The sequence below is a fragment of the Seriola lalandi genome, unplaced genomic scaffold, assembly GCF_002814215.2.
Source record: "Seriola lalandi dorsalis isolate HSWRI2012SDOR001 ecotype SW California unplaced genomic scaffold, Sedor1 jcf7180002054578, whole genome shotgun sequence".
Classification (NCBI taxonomy): domain Eukaryota; kingdom Metazoa; phylum Chordata; class Actinopteri; order Carangiformes; family Carangidae; genus Seriola; species Seriola lalandi.
In genome coordinates, this window is record NW_019525131.1 from 1,102,292 (window position 1) to 1,126,738 (window position 24,447).

The window sequence follows — 24,447 nt, forward strand, 5'->3', positions numbered from 1 at the left end:
CTGCAACATCCTAACTTGTAGTCACAATGATGTGACTGTAAGTCAGGATGTTGCAGTGTTTATAAGGTTGCAGTGTTTATAGGGCTCATAACAGCAACATCCAGGTGAGAAAAAAACTATCCAAAAGTAAAATGCCAATAGGATTATAGCTTCACTACATTTTACTTTTAACACTGAGTCATGCCTGCTTTAGTTTAAAGGTTACCCTGCAGGGGATCCACAGACTCATGGGATGTTTGTTCCAAGAAAGACAACAAAATATTTTTTAAACATTAATTTAATTTAAATATCAAAATAAAATAAAATATTCCATAGCCATGCACTCTGTTTTCAGAGCAGATATTTTGACATGTGGAATTCATAACATTAATGACGGGTTTATTGCATTTAGGTGAACCTCTTCCAGGGCTTGGTCTTATAAGGTCACTTAATGGAATGGGACCATTATTATTTACACCTGTATTTTACCTGCTTCGATAAATCAATATGTCTGCTGTGAAGAGGGTCTATGTTAACCACCCCCACCCCAAAAAAACATTCAGAGGTCATCAATGAAGCTTGGTTTGTCAAATTCATTCAATTCATTTTCTGAGGAAAAGTACCTGGAACTATTTTTGGTCGAAAAGCGGCTTCTGTGTCAGTCTGTGTCAGTCTGTGTCAGTCTGTGTCAGTCAGTCTGCATCAGTCTGTCAGTCTGTCTGCACCAGTCAGTCTGTATCAGTCTGTGTCAGTCTCCATCAGTCTGTGTCAGTCAGTCTGTATCAGTCTATATCAGTCTGTGTGATCCTCTGCACAGTGTGGTCACTCCGCTGGTCATTTCGTTTTCATTTTGACTTGCAGTGCATCTATAAGTTCTACCAACTCTGTGAAGTAGCTGTTCTCCTCTCCCAGAATCATCTCAGACTGGACCATGTGTTGGTACTGGTCTCGGAGAGACAGCAGAGAGTCCATCAGAGAGCTGTCTGAGCGGTACTGGTCCAAACACATCGGAGCCATCGCCAACAGAGCCCGAAGAGCCTTAGAGAAAAACGTTCTTAAAGGTTCTTATAGGTGAATACTGTTCCTGTAGCACTACGGCTGATTATAACCTGTTAATTATCAACATTTCTTTTACCTTCTCTCTGTAGTCATGCTCAGTGGACTCCAGCAGCTGTGGGACCAGACTGCACCAGCCCTTCTCCAGCAGCTCCCCATCCAGGGACACCTTAGAGTACTGCCGCACACGCTCGTCATGAGCAGCATCCAGGACCAGGTCCAAACCTGCTTGGGAGATCAGCTCCTGTTGGAACAGACCAGACCAGCCTCCCCATCACCAACAAATCAGAGTCAGAGTTCTCATCCTGGACAAACTTCACACACAGGTTGTTGTTGTACCTTCTCACTGATCATGTCATACAACATGGTGACAATGCGCAGTCGCAGAACTCCACCTCCATCTGCCCTGAACAGCTCTGATAGGACCTGAAGTCCCCCATGTGACAGGAAGTTGTGTTGTGCATAGGGGAAGTTACGTAAGAGGGAGGCCACAGCAAATAGGACCTGAGAAGAGGACAGTCACAGAGGACGTTAAAGCTCAGGTGAGTGTGTTTCACCTCGATATGTCGCTGTGATGTCAGAGGGTGTCAGTACCTTCTTCTTCACTCTGAGTGGCTGAGCAATGGCCAGCACGGTCAACAGTGTCTGCAGAGCACCATTCTCCACAGCTTTCACTTGGACCACTGGGTTACTACAGGACAAACAGCTGTTAGACAGCTGACAAACAGCTGGATACAAACACAGACACCAGCTCAGATCTGATATCAGGGGACACAGAGACCTAAGAACAGGGCTGCAGTGGAAAAGTCGAAATAATCTCCTCTCTAACCACTTCTCCTCGATGGAAAACGGCATGAGGTCAAAGATGTGAAGAGAATTCATAAGGACGTAGGAAAAGAATCTGACTGCACTGACACTAAACTTTTTTTTTTTTTTAAACTAACTTTATTTAAAACATATGGAGCATAAATCCTCCTTTACTAACAACAAAACAAACAGGATTGAAATGTTGAAATAAGATGACATGAAAGAAAAAAAACAGATAGAGAAAGTTGAGCCATTAAAATAATAATTAAATGAAAATAAACTGTGCAAGAGCTCAGAATAAATTATATCCAGACATAAGATTATAGTTTCCTGTCATAGGTGCTTTTGACATTTCTATACAATTGTTCACTAGAGAATATTCATTTTTAGTGCTTTGCACAATGGGAGTGGATTTAGTGAAACAACATTTATGTATAGGCTATAGTATTTAGTTATGATGATGATGATGATATTGTTATTGTTAAATTGGTATAAATTCAACCTGCTTGTTCTTCATGATGACTCCTGACTGATTTAAAGAGTGTAAATCTATATTTATGGATTTTGGCTTCAGTCGATCAGACAAGGAGTTCCATCAGTTTTGGATCATGTCACAAACATAAAACAGTTTCTCTGTTGTTTCTACATTTATGTGGTTCTGCTATGGTTAAACTACAATGGTGCTTCGCTTCAAATGTTGCTGCAACAAGGAAGTGGGACAGCATTTTCTCCTTTCCTTTCATAAAGGAAGGTCCCAGCATGAAACCCTATGCTAAGGAGATAAAATAAGTAGCATTGAAGCTCCTTTCCTCATCATTTAGAGAAGTGGACCAGCTCTTTTAATGGCTGCTGCTCAGATACTTCAGCTCATGTCACTGAGTTGGAACCTCTGAAAACTAGAATCACCTTCTGGTGGTTGTTTGCCTTCTCCACTCAGACTAGTTTCAGGTTACATTCCTGTTTATCCAGAGTCATAGAAAATATGAACCATACGTGTGAAATTTTGTCATAATTGCTGTGAAGTCTTGTGTAATGGCTAAAAAGTGTTTTCTGAGGTCACACTGACCTTGACCTTTGACCAACAAAATCTAATCAGTTTGTGCTCGAGTGGACATTTGTGCAAAATTTGAAGGGGTCCTGTTTTACCTGCACTTCACTCTGCCGCGAGAGGTGCTGAAAGCAGGTTGGTTAGCACCATTTCCCAATTAAAACCAAGAAAAAGTTTCATAATGTAATGTATGTTGTGTCAATACATTTAAATCTCTTTCCTATATTGACACCATTGATAATTCCTGAGGTAAATGTTGTCTGTAGCTAAATGTCTAGTTACCAAATTAACAATGTTCCTTAATTAGCTACGCTTAGCTAACAAATTGTTTAGTTTTCCGATCTGTCGATTGACTGGAAATGTAAAATAGGGTTGTGTATGTGTACTAAGAGCTTACATCCCTATAATCAATATTTTGGTTGGTATTTGCATATAAATAGGACAAGATGAGGAGACTGACAGAAAAAGAAGAAGAGAAGGTGATTGAGATGAGAGAGGAAGAGGAGGTACTGCCCACTGTGCCCAGGAAAGGATTAGCATTATGCCCCTGTGCTAGTCAACACAAACAAAAACTGAATGACCTGATCACATTCAAACAATGTAGGCCTAATTACCCCCTAATGCCCCCAACCCAGCTAGCATGCGCAGTTTTGGACCTCAGTATTTCTAAAACCCTGGGTACGGCCATGGCAGCAGCATTTAGGCAGGCTGATTTGCTCCATCTACAGTCCAGGCAGACAGGGCAGCCACCTGCAGGAGTGAGTAACTACAGCATTTTAAACTCACACAGAGGTGTAGGTTTGGTTTCAGACAATGAAGAATAAAATTAAATGAAATCAATAATTTCTTGAAGTGTGTTATTGTGTTCTCCATATTAAATGTAGTATAAAAAAACATTTATAAACATCTGTGCTGTAACCCTTCTTAAAACTGCCAGACAGTTTACAAAGCACTGGCAGCTCCACTTCTTGTAGCTCGTTAAGCCTGATACTAATTGAAGGCGTCTCTGATGAGTGTGTCAATACTCGCATGTTCACTCATGTGAACTGAGGTGAAAGGACAGTGAGAGATCAATCAGCCTAAAACTACACAGGTGTGCAGCTGTGATGGAGACGTGTGATGTTGAGCTTTTAGTCAAACAGTAGCTGAACACAGTGAAGAGTGTTTGCACCTGGATAAAGCAGATCCCAGAACAAAGGCAGAGTTCTCCTGCAGTCTCAAGTCAGAGCTGTTCAGACCCTCTAGAATCACTTGGAGACCCCCCATGGAGCAGAGAGTCTGAGCATTGTCCACCTAACACACACACACACACACACACACACACACACACACACACACACACACACACACACACACACACACAAACACACACAGAATCTGCAGGTTTTCATGTTTGTCAATGGGTGTGTGTGTGTGGTGTGTGTTGTGTTACCTGGTGCACCAGGTACTCCAGCTCTAGCAGGATGTTCATTCTCTGCTCTGCAGTTGAGTTGCTGCTGTTGAACTGTTCAAGCAGACGCCTCATTATCTGCACAACACCACAAACTTCATTCACACGGGGCTATGTGAGGTATCTATAGTGAGTGTATTACCTGCAGCAGATTCAGATCAGCGCTTTCACAGCACCAGCTGAGTGATGAGCTGCTGTGGGCGGGGTCCCCAAAAATCTTTCAGTCACTTTACAAAAATCCCCGAAGAAAAATCCAATATCAGTAGAAGTTATCACTTTATTTAGAATATTTTCACCAGTTTATCTTCAGTAAAACAGCCCTTTAGTCTGGCACTACCTGGAGCTACTGCTTTGATAGAAGGTGAAGCAGTGAAAATATTCTAAATCAAGTCTGCACTAAAACTGATATTGGATTTTTAGTTCTGTATTTTTTAAGTGGCTGAAACAGGTTTTTCTGTGACACTGTCCACAGCAGCTCATCACTCACCTCCTGCTGCTCATCTAAAATGAATCTACTGCAGGTAAAACACTGAGTGTGTATAAGAACTTCACACAGCCCCAAGTCAGATAACACCAACATCACAGACAGACAGCTGCTCCATGGTCACTGTGATGAGGTAAAGCTTCCACCTGCACTACAGGAAGCTGGATTTAATGCACAGATGAAAACCATTATCTAGGCTCATTTCTGAAAGTACGCTGATATTAAAATAAATTCTCTTTCCAGACATGTCTAAAAACTCTGTAAAAAATTCATATTTAGTTTAATATGGGTTCACATTAAAAACTGGGTCTGAAGCTCATCTACTCTTACTTCCTGGTTTTGAAATCTGGATCAGATCTTATGCCCCGCCCACCACCTGCTTGCTCTAGGTGGACAAGTGAAAGAGCAGAGAGTATCAAGATGGTTGGTGGAGGAAACATCGGAGAGACTCAGCCACATGTTTGAGCCTCAGTCAGACCCACCTCAGATGAGGAGTCTGAGACCAGAACCAGAGACTAGCAGACGGATCAGAACGGTTAGCGTAGTTAGCATCTTTTATTTGTTTATGTTGTTTTTTAGCAACTGGCAGGGCCTGACACAGTGTTAGTGGTTCTGCTAATGCAAACTCTCTCTCTCTCTTTCTCAAACTCTCATGGTCAAAGCAAAGCAACTCATGAATGCTGATGCATATAAATGACCTTGTTGGTTATAACAGAGTAATTGTACATCATGCTTGAATTACAATTACAATACCTACTATTACCTTGTTTTATTAACAGTCATCACACACGGATGAACACAGATATCAGTATCTGTCATAAATTAATATCAGCTGATTGGTCAAGGTCTGTGTGATTCATTGTGGACAGACACTGAAATACTAACTGACTCATCAATAACTGAGACTGAACACCGATGATGTACCTGAACATCCGTCTCCAATAGTAGGTCCAACTGAGCCATGTCCCTCTTCAACTCCTCTAGGGGGCGGTATATAGACGCCTGTAGATACACACACACACACACACACACACACACACTTCAGTTTAAGTGCGATGTGCTGTGTTAGTTTGTGTGTTTGGTCAGAGCTTGAATCATCAGTCTTGTGTTGATACCTGCTGGTCTGGGTCTTTGCTCACTGGGTTCAGGTCTTCCTTGATCTTCTTCATGGCCTGTTTCAGTTCATCAGGACTGAAGAAGGACCCGGTCTCTTTTGTGTCCCTGGGAGAGACAGACTCACTGATGATATCATGTTCTCCTGACACCTGGTACACAGTGATAACAGTGTGAAGATCAGGGTCACTGCTGTGTCGTACCTTTGGTGCTCCTGGGTCCAGTATTTGAGCTGCTCCTCTCCTAGTCTGACCTCCCTCTGACCTGTCTGCAGATTCAGCCTCACATGAGAACCTGCTGGGACTGCCTGGCCTACACACACACACACACACACACACACACACACACACACACACACACACACACACACACACACACAGGTCAGTCTAAAATTGATTCAAATTTGACTGTAACACAGTGTCCATACAGGATCCACTACAATACCTGGTTTGAGTGATTGCCACTGCTCAGTAGGTTGGACCACCTTTAGATTTACCTCCTCCTTCTCCTCCTCTCCATCACCTCCTCCTCCTCCTCCTCCGTCTGTATTCTCCACCACAGTTAGGGCAGAGTCAGACTGCAGAAAATCAATAACAAAAATCATTGTATCTTTGGTGAACTGTTTCATTTTACAGTGAAAGGTTGATTTCCTTCCCTAAAACCAGATTTATCATGTGTGTCTGTGTATTAGTGTTTGAGACATAGGTGTGTTTTAATTCCCAGTACTGGTCTCAGATCAGTACAGAGGACTTCCTCCTCAGTGTCTCTCTGCCACATCATCCTGTTACATTACTGTTAGAGACAGGACATTAAAGACATATGAAGGCATCAGTTTTACCTCACTTGCCTCACAAGAGATTAAGTTCCAACATGCAGTGGGGTCCAAGAGTCTAAGACCACTTGACTCTTGGATCCCACTGTATGGCTTTCCTCTCACAGATGCTTATACAAGATAAGAAATAAGACACTGTCATTGTGGGCAAACAACGAAATGATGTTTATCTGTGACAGGATACAGAGCAAGATAAAAGATAAACAGCAATAGTGAGTAAAAACCATAAAGAAGTACTGCACAACAGTTGTAATACAGCTAATGCATCTTCCTGTCTTTGAACGGATTTCAACATAAAGTCCCAAAGTGGTGGAGATAACCAGACAAAATTTGTTTGTATTCTATGATGAAAATACAAATACAGGGCTACAAAACACTTCATGCCATCATGCCAAATAGGGCAGAAAATTAAATATATTTAGAATAATTTCAAAACAGCAATTAAGTCTGGATGGCCGCACCACATGATATTTTACATAATAACATAATAGAAAAATTACAAATAACTAAAGTTTTTAAAAAGTTAAAGTGAGGACATATATGGGAGATTTACTACATATATATGGCATCTTTTTGTGAATTTAAACCTTTTTTTAACTGAAAAAAATTGGCTCTGGAGAAGAAGCTCTCTCAGTCTGTTGATTGGGTCTTTGATGGTTCTGGATCTCTTTCCTGACTACAAAGGGACAAACAGACTGTGACCTGGGTGTGACGCGTCTCTGCTGATGTTGAAAGCTTTAGGTTGGTAGTGTGCACAGTGATCAGGCTTGGGAGCCTATTTCTCACAATCCTCTGTGCCATTTTCACCACCTGGACCAAGTCCTTCTGCAGCTGACACAGCATACTGTGGTACAGTGGCAGAGAATAAGCTGAGAGGGGGGTTCGGCCTGTTCAGATCCCCCGTTACCTGTGATACACTCCCTGCAGAGATGAAGCGTTTAGTTTACAGGAATCCACACACCTTTTCAATGGTGAGGCATGATTCTCATCACTGAGGTTTATTAAGAATGTCAGGGATTTAAAGTATAACCCAGTTTAACTCACCTTCTGACCATGAATCCTGTTTATTTGATGGTAATGCAGCACCAGGAGAAGAGCCAAGCAGCTGAAGCAGCTGAATGAAGTTCCTCTACCACAGCTGGAGATCATCGTCATGGAGACTGAAACACAGGAGGACACACTGACACCTCAGCATTACTGTCCTCTGTCCTACACACAGCAACACCTGGACCTTTTGCAGACAGGATGACCCGCACACCAGTCTCCATTCACAAATCTGATGTTGTAACTCTTCCTTATCTCACTACTCAACACCATATGTTAGCACTGGCTCCTTCAGATTGATCACCACTTTGATCAACAGTTACCATGTTTTCATAAAAGTCCAGATTTTGGTGTGTGTGTGGTCAGATGAGATGTTCAGTGATAGTGACGACACAGCTCTACATACTATGAACCAAGCGCTACACAACAGCTAGGATGATCTTCATGTGACGGCAGCTGACGTTATGATGTCAGCGAACAGACGTTTCACACAAACTTGCCTGTTTCAGTGGAATCAGGAGCTGAGTCGCAGCCAGATGTCAAGTCGTCACAAACACACTGACGGTTCCCGAACACCAGGAGCTTTTTATACCCAAAAGGCTTCCGTCACTGCGCACTCGACTTTTTTTCTTTTTTTTCACAAAACTTTATTGAACGACTATGAGTAGAATATACAGACGGGTGCTCAGTATCTCGATCTGTGCTGATACAGTATCGAGTAGGTAATAAACAATACATTATATAAAAATAATGTGAGGATATACAGAACAAGTATATTGCAAAATTCTGAATCATACACAAAATCAATGAATAAAACAAGCAACAAATATAAATGACAAAGGGAAAAGGGGATATTTCTCTTTGAATAGTTCTTTATATATTTTGACAGTTTTGTTACATTTAACTGAGTTTAAGAGTTGTAGTGTTTTAATGTACTCTAAAAATTCAATTGAAAATCTGAAGAAATTGAGGGAAGTTTTTGTAAATCTGCATTTGTGGATATGAAATTTGCCAAACAGAATCAACAAGTTAACTATAAATTCAATTTCCTTGTTTTCGTGATCAAAACAAGTGATGACACTTGAACAGTGAATTTTGACATTATATTTCGTTTTACCCAATATATATCTCTCAGTCTGAGTCCAAAAGGTTAGCGAACTTGAGCAGTGATAAAAGAGATGAATTAAAGATTCGGATTCGTTATCACAGAGCGTACATTTATTTTCAATATCTAAAAGTTTGGATAAATATTAATTAGTTACATATATATTGTGTAAGATTTTAATGTGCACTTGTTTAACTTTATTGTTAATACAGAATTTGTGTGGCAAAAGCCTTGCTCTTTGTCAGTTAATGTCTGTAAAGATGTTATTCCAAAAAGCTTTCCCTCTGGGGCTCTGCGCACTCGACTCTCATCATACAGCCGTCATTCTTTCTGACGTGTTCCATTCAATAGCAGCATTTCTAAATACTGCCGCCTGCTGGTGTGGAGACATATAAGCTTGTTTTATTTGTGTGGCCTCCCCGAAGAGCAAACGTGTATCAGAGACAGTAGAGAAACCGAGGTAAAGCTTCAGGGCTTCATCTAAACCTGAACAAGTGTGAATTGATGGCTATTCATGATCACCCCCTAGTATCTATTCAAGGCATTCCAATTAAAAATGAAGTTAAATATCTGGGTATTAATATCTCTAAGGACTTATTAGAGAGAGAAAACTAATATTGAAAGCATTTTGATGAAAACTAAAACAATTTTGAACTTGTGGCTAAAAAGGGATTTGTCTATATTTGGGAGGATTTCATTATCTAAAATGGAAGCTTTATCAACACTTACTTATCCAGCATACTCTTTGGCTATCCCTGCCAATATGATTAAAAACATCAACCAGATTATTTATAATTTCATTTGGAAAAATGGACATCATTATATTAGAAAGGGTGGCATTGTTAAGTCAATAGAAGAAGGGAGATTGAACGCAATTGATTTTGATCCCATGAATGGAACCCTGAAGCTTAAGTGGTTAAAAAATTTTGTTACTCACTGTGAACATTTCTGGTTTAACTTACCCTCCAAAATATTCATGGATGTTGGAGGTGTTAAATTTTTGTTGAAATGTGATTTTGAGATCAGGAAACTGCCAATTAAGTTATCCAAATTTCACCAGCAAGTCCTCCATTATTGGAAACTAATTTATAAACACAACTTTTCTCCCCACAACACCCCAATCTGGAATAATCGATATATATTAATAAAAAAGAAGGCCTTTTATTTCAAAGAATGGATGGAGCAGGGGATTTGGTCTATTCAACATCTTATGGATGAGAGAGGTAACATATTAAATTTGGATGATTTTACTCACAAATATAATCTTACATGCTCCAGAAGCAGTTACTGGGCTGTGATTAAAGCGATCCCACAAGCTTTCATCAGTATGATTAAGGGAACTTTAATGTACACGCCGATAACACCCAGTCTGTGTACCCTGTCTATAGAGGGCTATTCCTTTTTAGAGAAGACATGTAACAACAAATTTTTGAGATCTACTCTCACCCAAGAATACTTTCCCTTGTCTCTGAAAAGAAAGTTTCATTTGCAGGAATACTCTGCTTTGATTGCTAAGAGAATTAGATGTAGGTTTTTTGGCTTTCCTATTCCCCCTAAAGCCAAAGAAGTACATTTTAAAACTATAAATGACATTTACCCCTGTAGTGAATTTTTGAGAATTAAATTCAATTTAGACAATAATGAATGTGCATTTTGTAAAACAGAAGTAGAAACACTGGAACACTTAATATTTTCTTGTAGTGTATCTGTTTTGTTTTGGAAGGACTTCAAAAATTGGATATCCTATAATAATATGAATATGCCACCCCTGACTTACAATAGTGTTAGATTTGGTTTCGTAATGGAAGACAAAAAACTAGAATATGTCATTAATAACTTACTTATACTTGCCAAATATTTTCTACACAAATGTAAATTCTCAAAAACTACCCCACATTTCACCATTTTTTGAAGGAGCTACACCTTTATTTTGAGTGATTAAAACTCATGAAACGAAGAAAGCCCTATTGCTATGTGAATATTTATCAGATCTTACTTTTATTTAATCCCCTTATAAGATATGTAACAACAATTATTTGTTTTATTTTCCTATTATTGTTCCGTTGTGTTATATCTTATTTTTGATTGAACCTTATTCATGGAACACTATGCTCAGTTCTGAACTGAATGATGTTTGTATTTGTAATTGAAGATGCTTATTGTATTTGCACTTTGCAATTAATAAATAATAAAAAAAAAAAGTAGAGAAACCGAGACGCTTAATTTCCGTTTATTTCCTGTATCTGTGTGACGTAAGTTTCTCCACCTCCCCGCCCCTTTAGGAGACCGGAAGCAGGTCTGAGGGTATTCATTCCAATGGGCAAAGTGAATGACATCACAGATTCTTTTCGCTCCATAGTCACCGAAATAAATGATGGAGCCAGTTTTCACAAGCTGCAGGTCTTCATAACATTTTGACATCAAAGTGACATTTTTCAGACGATCAGATCCGGAGAAAATTAACTTCATTGGAGACCTGCCTCTGTCTCAGTGCCAAGCTCTCACAAGATCTGTCAACTACCAACATCGTTTGCCAACCGATGACAAGATGTTTATATGGACCACAGTTATTTTTGGATTGACTTACTTATTCGTCAAACCATCGATTAAACTTCTGAAACTTAAATAAAAATTGTTTCATTGCTTAACAATTGCTTAAATAGATTATTAGCCTATTAAATTGACGTGACTTTGAACTGGGCTGATCAGATGTTGTTAGTAGATAAAAAAAACAGCGGCAAAAAAGGCGCAAATTTGTACTGTATCCCTGTTATGTCGTCTATTGCTGTAGGCTATTCTTTTGGCAGGGACAAGTAATCCATAAATTAGGGTTAAAATGCCCGAGCTTTGTGCAGCAATAGGCTGTAATAACAAGAAAAACAGATCCGTCTTCTTTCCCAAAGGATGCAGAATTTTATTTCTGTTTTATTGAGAACATTGAGAATAAAAAACAATCTCAAGTAAAAACTTAACTGAACAACTTGCACTTGTATTGGATCATATTTGATCAGGAGAATCTATACTCTGACACAAGTAATGGTGCAGTGTACTTTCTCCAACTCTGTAAAGGAGGATCTGAAGTTCTTACAATACAAACGTAGAGCACGTTATGTGTCAGTGAAACCCTCAGCCAATCAGGATAAACTGCTGTCGTCACAGAGGTGGTTCTCAGTCGGTGAAGCCGCTAGAGAGAGCATCAACGCTGAAGGCGCCTTGCCCCCGCGAGGTTTTTATATCATATGACATAGTGACGTTGCGCAGCGCCGGCGAAAGTCGGACAAATTTTCTTTCCAGCATGCAGTGTGTTAAGTCCAGCATGCAGTGTGTTAAGTCCAGCATGCATCACGTCAAGTCGGCGATGCGCAGCGCCACATAAAATCGAACGCACCTATTGAGTGCGAGATGCTGCACTCTTATCACGTTACCTTGATTATGCCAAAACACCTGAATTCAATTTGGGCTTGGGACTTTTCCTTGTACGTTTTTATTATCTCCCTTCACTTCCTGTTTGTAAACAGAAAAAATAATGTTGGATCAGATCTGATCCAATTTGCATATTTGGAATTCATCATCATGTCATCATAGGACAAATAATTCCACTGGCTCTGAATCTCAGTGAGCTCTGTGTTTATACTGTCATATAGGCCTCCTGTCATTTTTCTTGTAATGCTAACATAGGGTTCGTTCTTTTCATGCATGTTTGTTAACCGTCCTTTTTCTATCTTATTTCTTGCGTTTTATGGCGTTGGTTGCCGTTTTTACGCTTCTGGGCATCCCATGGTGTTTTGTTCATTATTGTGCATGAAATGAACTTCATCATATTTTGAACACTTTAACATACTCCGCTTTATTTTTGTCTCCTAGCAGGTAAACATGTGGCCCTACTTCCTTACACGAACCATATCTCTGGACTCTTGACCCACCGCTACAGACACCCTTTGGTACAATCTGGTATCACACCTAATCATGACACATGGCAACCTCGTGTTTAATGTTAATGTCACAATGCTATGAACTTTGGGTAATTCCCTCAGGCAAAGTCTGCAGAAATGCAGACTTACAGAAAGTGTGCATGAAGGTCTCAAAATGTCTGTTGGGGAGCTCTCATGCCCTTGATGGTTTGACCTTTTGGTCATAAAATGGCAATTGTGTATGAATTCTGTTATGGTTAAAAACATGTTTTATGAGGTCATAGTGACCTTTGACCTTTCACCACCAAATTCTACTCACTTTATACTTGAGTCCAATTGAACTTTTAGTTCTTCAAGGCGTTCCTGAGATGTCGTCTTCACAAGGAAAAGATTGACAAAATCATTTGATTCAATATCAAGCAGCTAAAGTTACATCCTTTTTTACAAAACAGTTGAGATGAAACTATTGTTGCCAAAGTAACACATTATTATTCATACATTTTAAGAAACTGGACAGACTGTTGCAAATATTTTAATTGTGTAAGATTTAATAATACAGTGAACTGAGCAGAGAGATGTACAAGTCAGTATGTGAATGAAAAAGACTATCAGGTTATAGCAGCACATATACATATAGAGCATAAACTGTGTTCCAGATAAGGCCTACTGTTGAGCACACTGGTTCTCCATACTGCTGTTAGAGCTGACGTGGATCATCTCCACTGCTCTTGGTTTCCTCACTCCCTCCTCTCGTTTATTCTGCTGCTGGTTCTCCTCCTGGTTCTGCTGCTGGTTCTCCTCTAACATCTTCTCTATACAGTCAGTCACAGGAGAGCTTCAGGGGGCCAACACACAAATATCATCCAGTTTTATTCAACATTATGTCTCAATTCTGCCAAGTGATTTTATATTAGTTCAACTCTTCAATTCTATAGAAATATTAGTCAGCTACACTGTATTGATGTGACTTTATTGTCAACATAAACTGTTGTAATCAAATCTTTCAGTCATGTGTTTTTAGTATTTGTCAAACTGCTGGTTTATTAGGTGTCCTGAGCTCTTGACTATGAAACAGGTTCATCATATCCAGGATCTAGCTTCACTGAACCTAACCTCATCCTTCCCGATAACCTGTTCTATCAAGCTGGTTATCACCTGGTTCAGTTAACCCTGGATTTACCTGTCCAGCTCTGAGTGTATTCATGAGAGAGAGGAAGAGTTGTTAATTATAAGCCATGAATGAAGTATTAATATGATATGAAAAGAAAGGTAAATCCAAATTCAACAAGTGAAATCTAAACAAACTAGAATAGAAACCTGATCCGGAGCAGGGGGTATTCCATCAACGTCGCTCAGGAAATCTGCACTTACTTGAAAAGGCCCGGCTAGAATTAACATCAACTTTCACTTCACTCAATCCATTCCATTAACACAGTTTAGCCGAGCCCAGTCAACGTTAACTGAAAACAGGGTTGAAAAGCTACATTAAGCGCCCGCACGGACTGTACAAGCATCCCAGAACAGTCGATTGTCAAAAAGAAGAGCCGTCTTCTTCTCAGCAGCAGAGCAGATCCTGCATTACGGTTACCACCCGCCCTGTGTACGTATAATACGTAAATAATGTAATGTAAGTAAAACCCAACCAGTTATAACTACAGGTGGACTGGAGAAGTTTATCAGTGAGCAGTAACTGACAAGCTCTGTGTGAGAAAATACACATATGCGCACCTTCAGGTGAAGACAGGAGTAGGCTACAGAGCTCCAATAGCTCAGAGTGCAAATCATCAGTTTACACAAAACCCCAGTTGCACAGGTTCCAGTCCAACCCGTGGCCCTTCCTGCATGTCATCCTCTCTGTCCCTGTGGCTATCAGAATAAAGGCAATGAATGTTTAATTAATTGTACATTGCAAACTGCAGCCTTTATTTTATGTAAATTTATGTTAGACTAATTAATCAATGTAGGTAAGTAGGCAATAATCAGCAGTTTGATCATGCCAATATTCTACTCATTCACTTACATTTGGGGCTGAAGGTTAAGATAGTTATTTATTGTATAATTCATAAATATGATTGACAGCCTACATTATTAATATGACAATGCACTGTTTAAAACCTCTACATAAATAAAAATGTCAATCTGTCCTGTATAATTCATAAACATACAGCTACACATTTAAAGAAAACATCTTTACAGTATCAAACTCTCCTTTTGTATTCAAGAGAAAAATCTAATGTAAATCTAATGACTTCTTTGCTTTTCTGGTGACAGCTGCAAGGTTGACCTATCAATCACACTGTTGACTAACCCTAGTTTCCGAACACAGACATGAAAAAAGTGATGCAGGCGCAAAAAGACACGATAGAACTGTCTTTTGAGATTCTGTTTCCGGCCATTGGAAATTCATTGAAACACAGCTATGTTAAGCTTGACAGTTAGCCTGCTAGGGAGCAGGCTAGTTCAGCAGTATCAGTTACCATGGTAACTGAACAAGGAATCCTATAAGCCACAGTAATGTAAACAGAACTCTGACTTACTTTAGCTAGACTCAACAAATAAGCCAGGATTTTACTTTATCTGTCTTGATGGAATAGGGCCCAGGTTAGGAGTTCACCATCAGTTACCATGGTAACTTACCCCGGTAACAAGTCAACCACCGTCGTAGGACTGAAAACCCAGAGTTAAACCTGAAGTTACTTCATTAAACTCAAATGCTGCTTCGAAGCACAAGCCAGTTATTTGTGCCTTATACAGTAACATCCAGGAGGGAACATGACAAAGAGAAACAGATGTTAAAAAGAATATAAACATTTACATTTATAGTTAAAATTCCCAGAGAAACCAGCTGTTGTGACTTCTGGTACCACGGTAACTCATTTGTGTCTGTGCCAACATTAGTTTACCAGTTCAACCCCTGATGTCTTTAACAACTGTAACATATTATATATATTATGTACAACATATATTATAATATATTTCATTTCTGATGTTTCTGAATGTTTCCTATTTGTGTTGATCAAATGAAGAGTGCTCAGTGTTGCAGACAACTCCATCACAACAGAGCATCAGGAGTCATCAGTTCATACACAGATCTCTGTACTGTAGCTGTCTCAGACTGAAGTGAAGAGGAGTGGACTCACTGGATCAAGCCTGACAGTGAACTAGGCTGCAGACAGGTAATGGATAAACCAATGACAGGAGACAAACTGTACATACACTGTACACACACACACACACACACTGACCTGGGGTTGGGAATTACAACAGGCTCATCTCCACTGATCTTCACACACTTTGCTGGCCGTGGCTCAGTAGGCTCTGAACCTGAGGACGTGACAAAATTATTAGTGATGTCATCACATCAGTGAGGTCAGGCCTTTGCTTTGTCCTGCTTGCTGTGTACATGTTGTAATGTAACGTGACATAATGATCCTGCACACCTTGTGTGGAGCTCAGTGCCTTTACTGTAGAACAGGTGTCAGTCTCAGGGCCTGCAGTCTGATTATGTGTGACACCCATCTCCATGGTAACTGCCTTGTTAGGAGTGGTGTCATCAGAGGGTATGATGTCCACAGGAAGTTTCTCTTTCTTTCTCTTCTGGATCACATTCTTTTTCACCTCTACAGATAAAATAACATCATAGTCACACTTTAAAATTGTATATTTCACAGATTACTGTCGTCTTCCTCCGAGGCACATGTGGGTCTGGTGTTATTCTACTGACCTCTGGGTTCATATTTGTGTTGGAGCTCCTCTACTCGTAGCTGTAGTTTGATCTTGTCACTCTGAGCCTGAAATATACAGAGAAAAAGTTCAACAAACATCACAGTAAACAGCAACAGGAGCGAGTGTGACAGACAGGCAGCAGACTGGTAGACTAGTAGTTGCTTGTTTTCATGTTTGCAGATGGACAGCAGTATTTGCAGTTACTACTTGTGAATTCAGTTTGTTCTATAATCAACATCCTGTTGTTGTGACAGCTGCATTCTACTTGACCAACAGACACAGTGTTTTAAACCAACAGACAGTAGTTCAGGGGAGACCTGGCAGTCACCTGTTTGAGCAGCCGTTCAGATGAGAAGAGTTTTCTTTCCAGTTCCAGAGCTCTCTGACTCTCTGACAAAGACTTCATCCTCTGTAGTGAAAGCTCGTCTCCTAGACGCTCTGCATCCTTACTGAAGACACACACACACGCACGCGCACACACACGATTTCAGTGAACTAGAGCCCATACATACAGATAAAGACTAATCCAAGACACACCCCTTTGAGCTGTAAGTGTTTTTTAACCCACCAATTATTAAAATTTTTTACAAATATGACGATTCAGTTTTTGTGAACCAAAGTAGCAATTAGTTTCTGTTGCTAAGCTACAGCTGACACTGGTCAGTGAGGCATCGACTATATGGAAGCATGTGACTGACAGAGTTACTGTCTGCTGGTTAGTCTGTATGATGAGAATACAAGTGGCTCTCTCACACGGGTTTATTCCAGTTCCATGAAGTTTTGTGTCAAGTCACCGCTCTGTGTCTCTGACAGTAAAACTCAGATGAGCAGACTGAAAGGGTCTGAAAAGCTTCCAGTGTTTTTGTGCCACATTACAGGTAAACAACAGGTAACAAGACCACGCAGTGTTTGATGAGTCAGACTCACACAGTGTTGTTGAGCTTCATCTTGAGCAGGTCAGTGTAGTAGGTTTCATCTTGGCCATCATTGCTCTCTGCTGGAGCTGGATTAGCTGGCTGAGACTTCAATATCTATACACGCACATACACACATTCAGTATCTTAGTATATTAGTTGTTGATAATATGAAACATCGCTGTAAGTTAAAGGTGAAGTAAGTGATTCTGGAGAAAGACTGTCAACAGTAAAACAAATACACCCCTCCTCTCAGAGCTCGTTTGGAAGCCACACCCCCAAATTCATGGACGTGCATTGCCAAGGCAACGACACAGTGATGGACTCCTGAGTGTCTTATAGGCTACATTGTGGAAGTGAATACTCAAAACAAACCTTATAATATACAACATCATCAAATTAACAATCTGCAGACAAACACAGCATCAGAGTTAGCCGTTTAGTTAGAAGAGGACTGTAGGTTCATAACTAAGCTAACAAGGAAGCTAATGTTACCTAGCATACCATTTCAAATGATGCATCCAAACAAATACATCCACTGTGCCAATAGACTTGTGTTTGGGTCTTCATGGCTATAAAACCCTTCACATGTTGTACAGATAATTACCATGATACAATGCGAACTGTCACTGCTTCTAAGCTAACATGCAGAGAGGACCAGATGGTTTCCCAGAGCCAGCACACCAGCTGCAGCTGGAAGTACTCACAACTCTCCTGCTGCTACAGCTAACATCACACCAATAACATATCAGACCAGACACAAATGTGAGACTGGTACCTGTTTGCTAAGTAACCAGTTGCTGTTAACTTTCACAAACATTAGCAAACGGGACAAAACAAGGGGCCAGTGGAATGTCAAGATATTCCATAATGTTTTTACACTTTTTAAAGTCTCTGTCCCGGTCCTCTCAGTGTGCCTATCATTCAGGGTCAGTCCCAGTGGAAAAGTCCAGGACTCAATTTCTTTTCCAGTCCAACCGTGAACCTGTACCGTTGGAAAGCCTCACTGATGTTGACACCATTCTTCATCCTTGCCTGATCATGGCACTCCTTTTTCAATTAATGTGTAATCTTTTTTTGTTCCTTGGCCATCATGCCGTCTTGACAATGCGATTATGTTGTGGAGTGTACACCAACATCCTGCCACCGCCATTAGATTAACATGCACTCGCCTTGACATCACCACTGGTTTCCCATCTGGAGTCCCCATCAATCCCATTCAAAACTTTTACTGTCCCTTGCTCCCACTGCCCCATTTCCCCCACCTGCCCTCCTCTTCTTTCCCTTGTGCTGAGCACGAGCATGAACATGCCTGTTGCTGATTGCCTTGAATAGTGTTGTGTGAGTCACTTTGTTTATTTCCCATTTACAGAGCTGGGCTGTGTAGGAATAGGTGTCACTTTTTCCTCCTTTAATTCTCTGTTCACTTTTTACAGTTTATGTCCATTTGATTTTTTTTTCTTTCCAGTTAAAATATCAAACTTGTCGATTCATTAGGGCTCACCTCCACCTTCTCCAGTCTCTGTAGTTTACTCATGAGATTCTGGATCTCCCCATTCTTCTCAGAGAGCATGGACTGCAGTCTCTCCAGCTGAGCAGGGTCAGCCCTGGACCCCTGGAGTTGCATCAGAGTGGCTATTTGAACCTGAACGAGTGTCATTCAACAGTCAGTTATAAACAAACCACAGGACATGTTTGTAGCCACTGTATTTATCCAGCTCTCTCTGACACTGGTACCTTCATGCGCTGCAGCTGCTGTTTGCTGAAGGCGTGTTGTTTCTGCAGGGACTGATACTGGACCTTCATACTGATCAGCCGTATCTCCATCTCAGCACGCTTATCCTCCAACTGAAACACATGCACACTGGTTGCTTCAGATTCAGGTTTCTGCATTTATTTCTGTTTACCTCCAAAACATAGTATTCTGGTGGTTTTTACCTCAGCAAACAGGGAGTTCCCTTTGCTGTTGGGATCATGGGCCTTCTGTAGAACCTGGTCCAACTGGATCTGGAGGTCCCGGTTCACCTCACGAGATTTCTGTGCCATGACAGAGACACCAGGATATATGAGCATGCACAAACAAGAGACAAATACAGATCTAGAAACCAAGGTCAGACACACAGTGCTGTCCGTCTCATCACACACAGCAGTTCTGAGCTCTGCAGAGATGATGTGATGCATCATGTCAACATGAAGCAGAGTCTCAACATCTGGTTTATCTATGACATGTCCATGACATTAAGAAATGAGGAACTACCCAGTGTTAGTGTGCTGTTCCTAATAAAGCGCTCAGGGAGAATGGATCATTGGCAGATTCATTACAACTTAAAATTAAACTGTCAATCAATAGTCTGATGAACTACAATAACACAAGAATATTATTGCACACAGACCAAAGATGAATTAACACAGTATCTGCATATTTTTATCTATGAACTGTACAGTTGCAGATCTTTATTTTACCTCTAAGGCATTAAACCAGGAAACAGCCTCTTTCTCTCGGTCCTCCTTCTCCTCTGTGATTCGTTCCAGGTGACGCTGCACGCTGCTATTGGACAGCTCCAACTGCTGCTCTCTGTACTGAGATTCCCGCAGAGTCTGCTCCAACTCCACCTGTTAGACAAACAAGGTCACCTTATCTACTGCTGGAGCTCCACCTGAGGGAGAAAAGCAGGGCTACCACAGCTCAGGAGGTAGACCAGATCGTCCAGTAATCAGGACGGTGGTTCGATCCCCGACTCCTCCAGGCCTTTTGTCAAAGTGTCCTTGGACAAGATACTAACCCCCTGATGGCTGTTCCATCAGTGTGTAGGTGTGATGTATGAATGTGTGAGTGAATGGGTGAATGTGGCAAGTACTGTAAAGTGCAGACCATGTGGAGCTTATGGGGCAAAGTAGCAGTAAGTAGCAGCAACAGCACATTAGATGTAAGGTACCCAGGTTCTCAGTGAGGTATCAGTACAAGAGACAGATGAGTCAGAACAGTTAATCTCCCTCACCTTAATAGTCTCCAGATCCATGATCTTCATCTGTATCTCCATCACCTCAGACGTCATGGAACTCTGGGTGTGTTCGTTCAGAGTTTGCAGCTCCTCCATTTTTTTATTCAGAGTCTCTGTTTGCACCTCCAGTTTGTGTCTCAGCTGTTTCTCACTGAGCTGAGACTCATCCAGAGCCAACTGCAACCTCAGCATCTGAGAACAAAACAACACATTAACAGTTACTGAACACACACAGACATCAAGACTTCACATATCACTAAATGTAGTAATTAGAAAAAGAGTTCAGAACTGCAGAACCTGTCTGAGAAGCTTGTTTTTAGGTGTCTTACAGTATCACGGTGATTGTTGTCCATACATCCATGATGCACTGCAAACAGGAGCTGCTAATATGCTAATAGCTAATTCAGCAAGTAAACAATTTGCTAAAAATGTGCTAAAATGTAAACAAATTTAAAAAAAGAAAAAAAACAGAGCCCACAGTTAACCAGCTGACTTAATGGCAACAGTACTTTTCCTTTCTACAGCTCCCAAAGTATTATGGGAACTGTTGAAGAAAGGAAGGGGGCAGGCTCTACAATGAAATAAGATTTCCCCAATTTGAAATTTAAAAAAAATTTAAATATCAATATGTGGTGGATCACCACAAATAAATCTGTGTAACACTGAAAGACCGGATCCACACAGTTCTAAATTAAATAGGTGCTACAGCAGGTAAACAGGCCTTTTCAAAGCAGAACAAACACATTGACTGTAGTTCTGTTCTGTTCAGGTGTCCCAGTGACCTAAGGTGAAAACTGTCTGTTAAGAGGGTTATTTTTCAGGACCTGACCACAGTGGACCACAGGTTGGTGTACCTTGTTGTGTTGCTCACTGAGTGCCTTGCTGTGGATCCTCTCCAGGTGTTCCTGTTGCTCCTGGAGCTGCTGTCTCTGTTGGGTCTTCACAAGGTCATAGTCTGACTGCAGTGACTCCAGCATCCGAGCCTTCAGCTCCACTTCCTTCTGCAGGGAGTACTTCTCCTGCTCGAGGGCCTGTGATAAACACATCACACAGAGACAGGTGGAAAGGATTAAAGCTCAACTCTGGATAATCCACACACCTGACCAGGAACACTTCTATCCTGAAGAAATAGTTCCTATAAAAATGTCGACACAGTATTTGGTGGAGAGGGTATCTGAAAACCTGGAAACAGAAAACTGAAACCACCTGCATGGGAATATATAGAACCTCTAGAGGTCTGAGAGAAAATGTGTTACCTGGCCCTCTAAAGAACAGTGTCATACCTCTAGTGCATTGGTCATCTCTACTCTCTGATCATCCAGTCTGTTCTGCAGTTCCATGTGCTGGTTGAGGAGGTCTAGACCAGCCTGAGCAGCCTGCTGGACCTGCCCCTCCCTCTCCCTCAGCTGGCTCCGGAGCAGCTGGACCTCCTCCTCTGCTGCCATCTGGAGAGGGGAGGAAGGGGCGGGTGTTTGTAAAATCTGCTTCGTGCTTCACCACCATGCTGACTGTAACCTGCCTCACTACATCTTCAACACAGCCTCACATGCAACAGCTTTATAATGCTCATTGGTGATATGTTTGCTATACAAGGTCCTTCAAAATGTAGCAGCACATGAACACAGCGTCAGAGACGAGGGCTGCTCAACATCAACATATTAAAAAGGAAAAAAAATTATATAAAACCAAAGTATTATTTATGTCATTTACCTCCTTTCATTTCAGCTCAGTGTGAGAGTCTTTACTGCGTCGACAATTCGTTAAATTGAAACAAAGATGAAAACATAGATGGAGATACGTCGACCCTGAACATCTGAAAGTCAGGACAACACATCAGTGTGGTTCGACCTTCCTCTCTGGAAGCAGTTTGCCTGACTGACAGTTTTTTTTTATTTTTTTTTTTTTTATTTATACCTTATCTAATCAGGAAGTCATATTGAGATCAAGATCTTATTTACAGGTGAGACCTGAGTACAGAAAAATAAACATTCACATATGTGTTCATACAAACAAGTGGACATGTATTTCTATAAACAGCGATCAGCCTGTATATTTAAATGCCTTTAAATATTATTTACATTAAGATACACAACCAGGTGGATAATAAGATGATGACTTAAATGCTCATAAATGCAAGTTAGAAAAGAGATTAAGTAAAACAATTACACCCTACATCAGTCAGATAAAATTTTCAGTTTGTCGAGTTTCAGTCTGTTCTTTAAGTTATTCCACACAAATGAGGCATGATATCTGAAGGCTAAAGATTAGTATTCACCGCTGGAACATACAAGGGAGTGATGATACATTTCTGGAGTATGTCTTTATAAATTGAGTATCTGTTGCCATGACTGTAGTTAGATTTTTGTTCAGGCAGATACTGTAGATGGAGGGGAGGGTCCATATGGAGGCTACACCTGCTTCCTGTGCATACTGGTGATTTATAACACACATCTTCTCCTGCTCTCAGTCCTGGTCGTTTTTGGTGAAAGGTTAAGGTTCTCCACCTGCTGGTATTGTTCCAGGAAACAGGGTTTCCTGATGTGTTTAGGAAATTATCTAATGTTGGACTTTCAACAGATTCAGAATTTCCCTGTCTAACTTGCATTGTTAGTTGTGCACACCAGAAAACCAGGTCTCTCACTAGAAATCTAGGAACCCCTCTTTGGTGTAATTTGTTAAATTATTTTTCATGATTTATACAATCAAATGTGAAGGCAGACATGTTGTGTCTGGTTCCCTCCAGTAATGACCTGTGTTGATGTTCTATGATCTATTCATAAACAAATATAGACAATATAAGATTATCAGATTTTTCTTAAACCCACGATAATAGCATTTCAAGTCCTGTTTCAGTCGGGCTGATCTATAGGATTACACAGTCACAACATGATCAGTCCAACCTGCATTTTCTACTAATTTCCTCAAAGACGGTAGGAAGAAAGTGAAAAAGTAAACTGTCTGAAACTTTTTGAAATTCCTGAATATATTTATATTCCCTTTCAACTGGTTTAGTTAAATCACAGCGTTTCTTGTTTACTTGTCTATACACGATCTCTCACACCAGTGTCACTTCAGCAGCAGTTTATACAACTGAAAGACGTCACAGCCTTAAATGTAAACTGTCAGTGAACAGCCAAACCTACGTGTCTCATATTATCACCTGAAAGACACAAACTGGAGACAGTGACAACGCACGGTTCACCTCCAAACCATCCTCGCATCTGCTGCTGTAATACTGAGGTTAGTGAACACCGTCTCCTACTAGTCATGACTGAACGGATAATTCACTGTAGTCAGAGATAAAGTTAGTTTAACTCACGGCCGTTGGAGACGCGAATCAATGAATCAGCGGAAAGAACTGTTTGTTGTCACCAGCCGCCTGATAGACAGAAAATAAACAGACGACCCACTAACTAGCTAACCACCGTCGGCAATAATGGCGCTTCAGCAACTTTCCCAGTTTTTTTTTTATCACAAAGTTAACGTAAACGGTTTAATTTCCCCTGAGGTGACGCAGAAGTAACAACAGACAGCTGGTAGAGGCAGTTACAATCGTTACAAAATGGAGATAACAACGAAATGATCATGTTTACCTCGACGTGTGGACAGTCTTCTGGACAGTCAGAACTACAAACCGCCAGTTTTGTTTAAATCGAGCACAGTTCCCATGAACTATCGCGATAAGAAACACGAGATTGCCTCAACGAGAGTTGTGCCTGATTGGCCAATGAAGCGATAAGGGGCGTTTGTATTGTTTGATCTCATGGAAAACAATGCACAGAAAAACACTCTAGTGTCTCTATGATAAATCTTATTATTGTAATGTAAATTTACAAGTAAAAAATCATGCTTTATTGATTTGGTAGAGTTCAAATAATATAATAATTCAATTCAACACTCTCCCAAACAAAAAGCAATTAAAACTGTAACTGCTGGTGCTGTTAAAATGTTTATAAAGTCCTAGATCCTATTGAGG

The 24,447-nt window shown here is 40.6% G+C and overlaps 2 protein-coding genes across 3 annotated transcripts; both read right to left on the bottom strand.

The window, feature by feature from the left end:
* Positions 1-259: 259 nt before the first annotated feature.
* On the bottom strand, positions 260-8,416 carry sil1 (SIL1 nucleotide exchange factor). 2 transcript variants are annotated; one of them, XM_087177029.1, is made up of 12 exons: positions 8,314-8,416; positions 7,814-7,929; positions 6,382-6,514; positions 6,141-6,249; positions 5,940-6,045; positions 5,749-5,826; positions 4,323-4,394; positions 4,062-4,183; positions 1,630-1,726; positions 1,375-1,539; positions 1,115-1,279; positions 260-1,017 (listed from the first exon to the last, which is right to left on the bottom strand). In XM_087177029.1, the coding sequence occupies exons 2-12, from the start codon at positions 7,922-7,924 to the stop codon at positions 814-816; spliced, it is 1,362 nt and encodes a 453-aa protein (XP_087033155.1). In that variant the 5' UTR covers positions 7,925-7,929; positions 8,314-8,416; the 3' UTR covers positions 260-813. The 2 variants fall into 2 exon arrangements, with proteins under 2 accessions (XP_087033155.1, XP_087033154.1); XM_087177028.1 differs by having other exon boundaries at positions 4,323-4,418.
* A 4,929-nt stretch (positions 8,417-13,345) lies between these two features.
* Positions 13,346-24,266, bottom strand: spdl1 (spindle apparatus coiled-coil protein 1). The gene is made up of 14 exons (XM_023417788.1): positions 24,065-24,266; positions 21,755-21,916; positions 21,326-21,502; positions 20,469-20,663; positions 19,933-20,082; positions 19,408-19,506; positions 19,207-19,317; positions 18,974-19,114; positions 17,483-17,586; positions 16,884-17,004; positions 16,554-16,620; positions 16,270-16,449; positions 16,075-16,153; positions 13,346-13,664 (listed from the first exon to the last, which is right to left on the bottom strand). The coding sequence occupies exons 2-14, from the start codon at positions 21,914-21,916 to the stop codon at positions 13,493-13,495; spliced, it is 1,758 nt and encodes a 585-aa protein (XP_023273556.1). The 5' UTR covers positions 24,065-24,266; the 3' UTR covers positions 13,346-13,492.
* Positions 24,267-24,447: the final 181 nt, after the last annotated feature.